This window comes from Gracilinanus agilis, chromosome 2 (assembly GCF_016433145.1).
Source record: "Gracilinanus agilis isolate LMUSP501 chromosome 2, AgileGrace, whole genome shotgun sequence".
In the NCBI taxonomy this organism is placed as follows: Eukaryota; Metazoa; Chordata; class Mammalia; order Didelphimorphia; family Didelphidae; genus Gracilinanus; species Gracilinanus agilis.
The window spans coordinates 332,987,694-332,999,639 of NC_058131.1; the positions used below are offsets into that span (position 1 = coordinate 332,987,694).

An 11,946-nucleotide genomic window follows, 5' to 3' on the forward strand; every position below is an offset into this window, starting at 1 on the left:
AGAGAGAGAGAGAGAGAGAGAGAGAGAGAGAGAGAGAGAGAGGTTCAGGACAGAACACCGGAGCACAAACATAGTTAAAGGGTGTGATATAGATGTCAAGCCATCAAAGAAGGAGAAACAAGAGAAAGAAGCAGGGTCACAAACCTGAAAAGGAAAGACTATCCAAGAGGAGAAAAGTGATCAATTGTGTTAAATGCAGCAAACAAGTCAAAAAAGATTAGGACTAAGGAAAGATCACAAAATTTGGCATTTAACAGATCAATAATGACTTTGAAGAGAGAAGTTTCAGTTAAGTAATGAGGTAGAAAGGCAGGATATAGAGGCCTGAGTAATAGATGAGGAGAGGAAGTTGAGGCACTGAATATAAATAACTTCTTCAAGGCCTTTGGCTGAGAAAGAGAGGACAGAAAGAAAATAATAGAGTTTGAGGGCATGGCAGGATCTAATCAAAGTTTTTTAAGATGATGAAGTCTCTGGGATATTTGAAAGCTATAAGGAGGGGACCTAGCTGATAAGGAGAGGTTGAAGATTTGAGGAGGATGTTTAGGGATGCAATCTGTTAAAGAAGATGGGGTGGGATGGAGTGGGAAAGGAAATCAAATGCATGAATACGTTTGGTCTTGGCAAGAAGGTTCAACTCTTTGTCGGAGGCTGAAAGGAGGAGAGGGGGAGAGATGATATCAAGGTGTTTTTGAGATGAAGCAAATGGGAGAAAAGGGAGCTTATGTTAAATGGCCTTTATTTATTTATTTTTTTAAATAAAGTAAGAGGCAAGGATCTCAGCTGAAAGACAGGAAAAAATATGGAGTGGGACCTGAGGAAGGAAAAGGTTCTGACTAGCTTCTTTGGAAGAGACAGGGAATCAATTCAGGGTGAATAAAAAAGATTACCTTGCTGCAGTCAAGGCCCTGGAGGAGATTGGAAAACATGAATGTGTAATGTATCTGATTCACCACTAGAACAACTTTGCATTTCATGAGTAGGAGCAATAGGACTGAGGTTTTGAAAGAGAAGAATAATAATCGGACCAGGGAGATGTGAGATGATGAGATTATGGTTAGAGAGGGGAATCACAGAGATTTTCGTTAAAGAAGTGGAACACTTGAGGGTAGTAGTGAGAGCTAGTGTATTACCATTCCTATAGTAAGGAAGGTAGAGCAAAGGAGTATGAGCGAAAGTAGAGCAAAAGATCATGGGATTTAAAAAGTTGATTAAATAAGAGGCAAGGGGGTTTGAAAGATTTTCTACATGGAGATTAAAGTCCCTTTGTATAAAGGGAGGAATTAGGAAGATGCAGATACATTTTCCAGCCAAAGTGGCCTGTTTGGCATACCACATTCCACTTCTCTTTTCTGTGTCTTCACATAAGCTATCCTGTATGGCTGGGATAGACTACTTCCTTCTCTCTGTCTCTTAGAATTTCTGGTGTCCTTCAAGGCTTCACTTAGATGGCATCACCTACATAAGGTCTTTCCTGACCCCTATCTCTTCCCCAATTATTAGCGCTCTCTTTCTCCTTAAATTATGATGTATTTACTTCTTTGTGTAGATATTATGGGTCCCAGTAGAATATGAGAATTTGGAGGGCAGGATAGTTTATTGCTGCCTTTTTATTCCCAATCCATAAAGCAATGTTTATTGTAAGTACTTAATAAATATTAGTTGAATTGAATTGAGTCAGAGGACTTGGGTTCAAATCCTAATTCTAAAACTTCCTTACTTCCTTTGTAATCTTGTGTAAGTCTCTTCCCTCTCTGGCTTTGGTTCCCTCATCTGAACAATGGAGTATGACTAGATGATATCTTGAGTGCTTGCCAGATTTACACCTTGTTGTTTTATGATAATAAAATTCCTGGGATGGGATCCAAAGGATACTTTCTTGAAATTTAATTGCATGCCACAGTAAGTACTATTCATTTAAACATTTATTAACTGTTTCTAAGGTAAAAAAAGGACCCAATGCCAGCTGGATTTAACTAGAAAATTAGAAATTAGAAGAGTATTAAGTATGAACAATTTAGAATTTGTAAAATGATATATATTGTCAATTTTCAACAATCATACTTCTGCAAAAATGGAGTAGTGATACAATCGAACGAAATGGACTTCTTTGCTAGCAGTGATGCAATGATACAGGACAATTCTGAGGGACTTATGAGAAAGAACGCTATCCACATTCAGAGAAAGAACTGTGGGAGTAGAAACACAGAAGAAAAGCATTTCCTTGATCACATGGTTGGATGGGGATATGATTGGGGATGTAGACTCTAAATGATCATTCTATTGCAAATATTAATGATATGGAAATAGGTCTTGATCAATGATATATGTAAAACCCAGTTGAATTGCTCATTGGCTATGGGAGGGGGGAAGGAAGAGAGGAGGGAAAAAATATGAATCATGTAACCATGGAAAAATATTCAAAACAAATTAATAAATTAATTATATTTTAACAATAGAGTAGTGATATTATAAAATCTGGAGAATAACTTTTGACAAACTTCCCATCTACTTATTTCCAAGAAAATTTCATGTTTTTCAAAGCACTTGCAGATATTTTAAATTGTATTTTCTATGCCAAATTTTAGAATAATGAAATATTAGGTATTTACAAAAACCAATATTTTTAATAACATAAGCAGAAAATATTCAATATTTAAATAGATGGCCATCTTCTCACTATTGCTTTTGTTATGAAAATGTAGTTGATTTTTACCATATTGATCAATCAATTAAACACCACTATGTGCCAGATATTGGGCTAAGTACCAGATGTAAAAACCAAAACAAATCATTCCCTAACCTCAAGAAACTGACATTCTAGCAGGTAGAGATGTATAGAGGACAACATACACACAAATAAGTATATAGAAAATATGTGTAAATATAAAATACAAGGTAATCTTGGGAGTATAAGAGAAAGAAAGCACTAGAAGCTGAAGCAGGGAAAGGAAATGCCTCATGTAGGAAGTCATCAGTTGAAGTGAGCTTTGAAGGAAGCTAGGGATTCTAAGAGGTAGAGGTAGAGGGTATTCCAGGCTTGGAGAATACATAGCCTGTGTTATGGAACAAAGTGAAGATGCATTGTCATGTGTGAGAGTCAGCAAGGTGGCAAGGGCAGCTAGAACTTAGGGAATATGAAAGGGAGAGTTGTGATGGGCTTTAAGTGACAAATGGAAGAGTTTATATTTGAGCCTAAGGATTTAGGGAGCTGTTTTAGCATGGAAGTCACATGGTCAGAACTATGCTTTAGTAATGCCAATTTGATGGCTGTGTGGAGGATGATTTGGAAAGGGAAGAAAGAAGTGTAGACAAGCAATTGGGAAGTTATTACAATGGTCCTGATGAAAGCCCATGAAAGCCTGAATGAGGATGATAGTTTTATAACTGGTGAGCAGATATGAGGGATTTTGTGGAAACTGAACTGAAATATTTTGTTGACTGATTGGATTGGAGGAGAAATGGCAATGAAGAGCAGAGAATAACACTAAGGTTGCAAAACACTGGAAGACTGAAAAGAGAGTGGAAAAGTAAGGAAAAGAAGTAAGTTTAAGGTCAAGAATAATGTGTTCTGTTTTAGACATGTTAAGTTTGAGATGCTTCTATGACATTGGAGAATTCCAATAGGCAACTGGTGATGTAGGACTAGAGCTCAGAAGAGATAGTAAGTTTGGATATATTAGATGTTGAAGTCTTTTGCATAGAGATGAGAACTTTATCCACTGGAGCTAATGAGATCACCAAGTCAGAGAAGAGGGTCCAGGGAAGAGCCTTAGGGGACACTCATAGTTAGAGAGTAAAATATGTAATATGACTCAACAAAGGAAACAGAGGAATAGCCAGAGTATTCAGTAGTATCAAATATTGTGGAGATTAAGAAGGATGAATACTGAGAAAAGGCCCTTAGATCTGGTAATTAAAATATTTTAGGAGACAGCAGTTTCATATGAAAGGATGAGGTCAGATAACTAGTTTGCAAAGGGGAAAAAAGACAGAAAAGTGGAGGCAACAAATAGAAAACTTTTTTTAGGAGTTTGGCTATTAAGGGGAGATAGATGAAAGGGTGGTAAGATTGAGTGAGGGATTTCTAAGAATGGGAGGAGAATTCTTAAATTCCTACCAATTTACTGGTTCCTTTCCTGCAATCTAAGAATGCAAGAAACAACATAAACACCTACAAACCTATGAACTTGCAACCACTGTGCATTTGTAAGTTACAGGAAAGGAGCCAATAAATTAGAAAGAATTTAAGATTAAGGAGAAAGGGGATAATTATGGGGTATCTGTCAGAGGAGTTGGGAGGGGACAGAATCAGAAGAATAATTAGAGTGCCTTGAAGAGAAGTATTATGTCTTCATTAGAAACAACATAATGGAAAATAGAATGGGAAGTTTCAGAATCATTTCTGAAAATTCAACATGATCTATGATTTTTTTGGCCAAAATATCTTTAAAATGAAACATTTTATTGTTAGTTTAACTTTAAGCCTTACCAATCATATCCCCTACAGTTCCTTCATCCCCGAATCCATCTCCACTGACATACAATGCAGATTTTTCTTCAAGAAGGCTTGAACCACTGTGTCTAGTCAAAATTGTACTGTTATGTACCAATATATTGTCATCAAAGAAGCTTTGTCTCCGAAGTAGTTCAGATTCATCACCTAAAGGAATGATTAACAAGGACAAATAAGACCTGAGATATGCCTATAACTTCAAAAATACATAAATAATGGCAAGTATATTAGACCCATAATGAAAACAGAAGAATTTGATTTAATTTTATTTGACATTAACCAGTATACTAAAGCATGGAGTGTCAATCAAGTTGCTGAGTATTTTATACTATGTGAAACAACATGCTCATCTTCTGTAGAGAAAAAAAAGAGTTAAATAAAATAACTTGTTACCCAAAGAAATATTTGTTACTTTAGGTTAGGTAAGAAATGACTGTGTTTTATATATATATACACACACACACAAAGATTAAACATATTTTTCAATTTCACTAAGTGGATATCACAATTTTGCCCATGGGTACTAATGAAGATGTAAATACTAACACAGCAAGGAAGAAAGAATAGCTAAACTGTGAGGCAGGGTAGGCAGTAGTAGAGTTAATACTCCTAAGCATGGTTACTAGTGTTTCTCTTATTTAAAGACTTTCTGCAGACAGCACATAAAAACAGGAAAAAAGATTCACACTTCTGGGATTTGAAACTACCCTAATCATATTTCCTATGGAATATATCAAAGTATTTATAGGAGGAGGGAAAAGGTGGCCTCTTATCATAGCAAATGAGTATAGTTACAGGGATCAGATGTCATTGAATGTCTTTCCCTTCATGCAAGTATATTACCTCTGGACTATTGCAGGAGTATTCTCCAGGAGGAGAATGTCAGGTAATGAGTTATGTGTTTGGTTGTGCTGCTAAGCTGCCTGAAGTCTTGAAGCCAAGAAATATAAAAGGGATTTGGCTATGATAAATTTGTGTCAGATAATCAGTAAAGGTTGTATCCTTGAGAGAACCTTCTAAGCTTTTCCATCTTCTTCATTTCCTGTCAGTGCAGAGTTCAGGGGAGTCTGATAGCCTGAAGTTTCAAGTTCCTGACACCATGAGGAAAATTTACCATGACTGAACAATAATTTTTATTGGATTCTATGAAATAAGGAGGTATTTTTGGGCAATGAAAAATTACTCATTGATTTGCATGGAAAATAATCATAAATTCATAGAGTTGGAGCTGGAAAAGCTTTTCAAGGTCATTAATACAAACTCTATCTTTTGCAAATTGGGAAACTGAGGCTGCAAGAATGATTGCCTGAGTAACAAACCTGGAATTCAAATTTTGGTCCTCTGTGTAAAGAATTACCCTACATTTCACCACCACCCCTTTTGTCCAAGGAAGGAATTATGTCCTTTTGGAAGTGTAGGGACTCTCGGCAGGTGTCAGTAACCATTTTTGATTAGCTTAGAATATAATATGACTTTTAAAAAATCAACCAAGTGGTTAAACCTAGAGAACAAGAAACTGGGAAAAATCAAATCCAAGGTATAACAAGATCTTTGGAAAAGGACTTTTATATTCCTTTGTAAGGAACCAGGAAAGGAGATAGTACAACTAGCAATGGAGATCAGAAAGGCAGTGGTGCTTTCACCGTTATCTGCTGGAGAACAACTAAGCATCAGATTTATCCTGTGGATGAATAATTTTTTAAGCCTGAGAATTCTTGCCCTTTGTTATGTAAATAAGTTGTGACTTTCCTCTTGTAAATAAAAAATTTTCCTATATCCACTAAGACTTGATTGTGAAAAAAAGGTAGGAAGCCAAATACGAAGAGGGGTGGATTTTAGAATTAGGACATCAAAAAGGTGAGCACGGTGAGCATAGCAGTATCCCAAAGTATGTCCTCGTACACACTCACTGTGATTTATTAGGGGTATGGGAAGGTAAGAATAAACTAAACAAATGAAATAAACACAGTAGTCCCACCTTCAAATATATATTTTGTGAGGGAAATAGTTCAGTTTACAAAATATTTTTCTATTACAACCACCCTATGAGGTAGGAAGCATAAATAGGATTATAATTTTACAGAGGTGTAACCTAAAACTCAAGGTTAATTAAGTTGACTAAGTTTACTAGGACTGGTAAACAATGGAGCTGTGCCTCAAACCCATAATATACATCATCCTCACCTTTTCTATTATTTGTGTACATTTCTTATTCCAACTTCCCCAGACCCATGGAATACCTTGTTGGAGAAGGGAATTGCCTGGTAGGGTCCTTTGCATATAACATGTCCTGAATAGCATAATAGCAACAACGATAGCAATAACACCTACCTCTTAAGGTGGTTGTAAGGATCAAATATATGCATAAAGTGCTTTGTAAATCATAAAGCATTATATAAATATTAGTTATTCTTAACAGATGCTCATTGAATGGAATACATAAATGAAGAATGTCTAAGAGTAGTTACAAATCAATAGTTTAAGTACGTGATTTATTATAGGACAAAATGTGTACATACACACTACATAAGTACAAAGGTATGTGGTCATTAGAATGGTGTGTATTAAGGAATGACTTCTTGGAGGGAGTTGGCTTGGATGTATTTTTGAAGGAATATGTGGGTTGTTGGAGAAGTGGGGAAGGTAAAGGCATGAAACTGGGAAATATATGTTGGGTGGCAAGTGCATTTTCTTGTCAAGAACACAAAGTGTAGATGTTGGAATGTAAGAGAGAAATGGAATTGGTGGAAGGCTTTTAGGCTAGCAAAGGGCTTTAGGTTGGTGTTGTGTTGTAGTTGTTTATAAAATCCTTAACTTCCTCATTAGAATCAATACCTTGTATTGGTTCTAAGGCAGAAGAATGGTAAGGGCTAGGCAATAGGAGTTAAATGACTTGCCCAGGGTCACACAGCTGGGAAGTGTCTGAGGTTAGATTTGAACCTAGGACCTCCTGTCTTTAGGGCTGGCTCTCAATCCACTGAACCACCCAGCTGCCCCCAGGTTTTAGGTTTGATAGGTAACAGGAAGCTGCTGTAGGTCCTTAAATAGGGCAATTGGACAAGATGAAAACAGATTTTGAAGATGACAGTTCAAAGAGTCACGTGGAGAATAGAGTAAGAAACTAGAAATTTAGCATGAGGTGGTTATAGCTCTCTTAGAACAAGGAAATAAGTATTTAGCCAAAGTCAGTTGGCATCTGGGTAAGGAAAAAAACAGAGTAGACCTCAGACACAATTTAGATACAAGTAGATTCATTATGAAATTATTTCTGCTACAGAAATATAAGTAAACTTGTTAATATTTTCTAATTCAGACTTCTAAAATACTCTCACCAAAACTCCCAGCTTGAAAAAGGAGATCATAACTGTAATCTTCTTTAAGTGTAATGTCTTCAGCTTTGCTCTGGTTCAGACTAAAGTGTTCAGAAACATCAATAGCACTGGAGAAAAGTTTAAGATTCAAGTTATTGCATGAACAGAAAAGCACCATGATTTTACTGCTAGTGAGAAGACTATATCCCACCTGTATATGGTTTTAATCTCAAAACAAAAAAAAACCCAAGAATATTATTTTCTCTGCTGCATATTTTATAAATCATTAGTTCACTACATAGAAACAAACTATATGAGATGGACACATATCTTTTTTGGCTGATATGCCCTGGTACATATCCTGGTAAAATATTGTCCAGTCTTGGCAAATTAGTGATATATGATAGCTAACTTTTGTCAAACGTACACACTTGCCTATGCATTGTATGTTTCCAATCTAGAGTTTAAGACAAAACTTGAGGAGAAAAGCAAGTCTCGCAAGTTGAAACACAAACTCTCCTTTGCTTGACCTCGTTACAAAATGTCTTTCCTGTACTCTCCACTGTTTTTCTCTTCTGCACCATATAGCCATGAATAAACAATGTGTTTGAATTCAGTGGTATGACATCTTTGTATTATTGGTTTGGTTTCACATTTTACCCAGTGTTGCATATTTAATCATTATGAGCCATAAATCAACACATTTTCCTCTTTTCCCCTGGCTCCCAAGGTAATTTAAAAGAAATTACTTCAAGATCTTCAAAACTGTCCATTTTTCCCCCATTTTATTCCCCTCTCTTCCTTTATATTTTATAGATAACCAGAAAATATGTTTCTGGTGGGGAAAATTGACTATATAGTTCATTTTTATTTTTGTACTTGGAGATATAAATTCAAGCTTTTGGCAGAAGTGTTTAGTGAGTTACTTGGTAATCTTCAAAACTTAATCCATTTCTTTAAAGGAAGTTAAAACATGAACACATAAGAAAAAATGTTAAAACCTTGCTTAATCAAGATATATAGAAAAAGATTTCATTACTTCAAAAGATCCACAATCTGTCAGTTCACCCTACCAATGGAGATGGTAATTTCTCCATATTTAGCAAGACTGGTACCCAGAACACACACACACACACACACACACACACACACACACACACACACACACCCCTCCCTACTGGGCATGTACTTGAAGTCTCTCTAATTATGTATTAGGATTGTACTGAATTGTCACAGTCTTTAAGAACCCTAGGTCACTTCCATGCCATGATGAGTAGAATATTATTAGAGGTGTGGAAATGTAGAAAATAATTTACTTCACAGTGGGCAACTGGGTATCAAAGTCATGAAATTCTTCTGGCAATGTGATAGAATTATAAGCAGCTTCAAAATTTTCTTCTGGAAGATCAACTAGTCCTAAAGGAAATAAAGATAATAATTTGTATTTACATAGTGCTTTAAAGTTTAAAATTATATATACATATGTATATACATATGTATATATAATTTTATTAGTCTTTATATTTCAAGTGTTGTTATCCCTGCTTTACAAAAGAAGTATGCTTGTTGAAGTAAAATAGTTTGCCAAAGGCCACGCAACTAATTAGTAGACTTGGGACTGGAATCTGAGTCTTCTCAAACCAAGTCTAGAGATCTTTTAATGCTTGAAACATTCAGGCTGGTCAAGTAAACTAATACTTCAGGAAGTAAGATGCTCTCACTCATATAGAATATGTAATAAAACCATAAATCCACTTGTAATTTTTACTAACATTATGAACAATGAGAAAAAACCTGACAATTACAGTGAAGCTGAATTATATTTTAAGGCATTGTGGCTATAACTCCTCCATTCTTTGGAGCTCCTTCATAAATGGTTGAAGTTCCTTAAAGTTGTAAATATTTTGAAAACTGCTCCAAAAATAGTAATATTTGTTTTTTAATCAATATTTTTGTATCTTTAGAGTTTTTAAAAAAATGAATGGTTATTATGAACTTTTGGTGGTTTTAATACTTTTTGTTATGTTAAAAACAAAATGTGAAATAATGCACCTTTTGAGGGGAATTTCTATCTTTCTATGCAAAAATGAAAGGGAAAAAAAATTTTTTTTAAACCCTTGTACTTCGGTGTATTGTCTCATAGGTAGAAGATTGGTAAGGGTGGGCAATGGGGGTCAAGTGACTTGCCCAGGGTCACACAGCTGGGAAGTGGCTGAGGCCGGGTTTGAACCTAGGACCTCCTGTCTCTAGGCCTGACTCTCACTCCACTGAGCTACCCAGCTGCCTGGGAAAAAATTTTTAAATGAGACCAATTTAGATTCAGTCAAAAGGAATCTTAAATTCACTACACTTACTCTGAAATCAATAGTGTGCATCAGACAGGAACATTCTGAATAAAATTGAAATGCAAGAAGGTACCAAAAAGAAGTAAACAATTCCCTGGTTGCATGTACCTGGGCGAAAGGTCATCTTCATTTTAATGAAAGCTTCATTGCAATCTGCCAAAAGGTATTTTGCTTTCCTGTGATAGATTCGAACCACTCCTAACAGCAAATGGCCTGATGTTCGCAGCGCAATTTTTACCTTTTAAAAAATACAAAAAAATAATATTTAAATATCAGTTTATGAGGGACATTAGGATACAGGAACAATATTCTTTGGAAAACAGCAAATCAATAAGAAATATATCTGTTTAAAGACTACAGATATTTCCTTATCTTTTCAAATGGATTACCTACATTTTATGCTGTGTTCTTTTCAACTATTCAAAATTTTCTCACATTCACTGAAAGCAATGAACTACTAAGTGAAGTGCAAAATGAATAAAGAAGTAAAAATATAACAATACAGCATTATTGCTATAATATAAAGATTTTAAAAAATATTTTATTCATTCAACAAGCATTTAGTGAGTACCTATTGTATGCACTTTATGGTGTTAGGGGAAATGGATTACAGAAATGTTAAAACATGGTTCAATGTTGTCCTTGTTTCTAAGGGACCAGTCTAGTTAGGTGACAATCTGTAAAGATGTGTCACATACATAGAAAATATGGTAGTGTAGTATAATAGAAAAAATTCTGTTTTTAATGTTATAGGTCTATGTTGGAACCCCAACTATTATTTATTATTACTATCTGTGTGACCTTAGGCAAGCCAACCTCCTCATCTGGAAAATGAGGGTGTTGGACTAGATGACCTCATAAGAACCCTTCTAGCTGCAAATCTATGAACCTCTGAAATGGTCAAATTATGCCAGGGAAACTAATACAATACTTTGAATGTGGTAATTACTTAATGGATGGTTGTTGAATCAATGAAATTGGTGTATGACCAGGTGCCAAAATGCAGAGAAGTGGTGCTACAGAAGTTCAGAAAAGAGGTATGATATCCACGGGATTTAGCCAATTTTTTTTTAAACCACTTTTCTCCCCACAAATATTGCCACAAATAAGATTCCATTTCAACCAATTACATACCTTAGGTGATATGATTTTTTCAATAGTTGCCTCTAAATTACATTCAAATATATGGGCTTTTGTGAGCTTCTTCTCCCAGTGAGCTGCAAGCCATATTTTGGCCAATGGCCCTCGCTTGCTCATAAGCAACTGTGTATAGAACATGTTGCCTGTATTTTGTAGTTGGATTTAATGAGCTAAAAAAAAGCTGTAAAAAGAAGATATTTAAAAATGGAACAAAACCTTTCAGGACAACTGGATTTTAAGTCAGGGGATTTGGGTTCAAATCTCAACTTTGCTACTTTCTATCAGTAAGGTTTTGGGCAATCCAATTCTCTTCTCTGTGTCTCAGTTCTGTTATCTTTAAAATTGGGGGCTTTGCCTAAATGATCTCTAACATCTCTTTCAGCTCAAAATCTCATCATCTTATTCTAAAGAAAGATTTTTTTCTTTTAGAAATATAAAGTCAGAATTTTCAGACAGTATTATTCAATTCAACAGATATTTACTAAGGATCTGCTACGTATAAATTATAAATAAACCCACTATTCTGGGTAGTGGAAATAAAAAGATGAAAAATAGTCCACTCTTCTACTCTCTCAGATCTTATAATCTAATAGAGTGTATATGACACACATACAAACAAGAATATACATGTCAT

General features: G+C 35.3%; 1 protein-coding gene across 2 annotated transcripts in view; it reads right to left on the reverse strand.

Annotated features, from left to right (window-relative positions):
- RAD21L1 (RAD21 cohesin complex component like 1) overlaps positions 1-11,450 on the reverse strand; it is a 54,152-nt gene extending 42,702 nt beyond the window's left edge. For both annotated transcript variants that reach the window (XM_044661526.1, XM_044661527.1), the window contains exons 1-5: positions 11,307-11,450; positions 10,281-10,410; positions 9,144-9,243; positions 7,849-7,955; positions 4,493-4,663 (exon numbers count right to left, since the gene is read on the reverse strand). In XM_044661526.1, coding sequence (XP_044517461.1) covers positions 4,493-4,663; positions 7,849-7,955; positions 9,144-9,243; positions 10,281-10,410; positions 11,307-11,450 — 652 coding nt within the window. The remainder of the gene's footprint in view (positions 1-4,492; positions 4,664-7,848; positions 7,956-9,143; positions 9,244-10,280; positions 10,411-11,306) is intronic.
- Between the last annotated feature and the right edge of the window lie 496 nt (positions 11,451-11,946).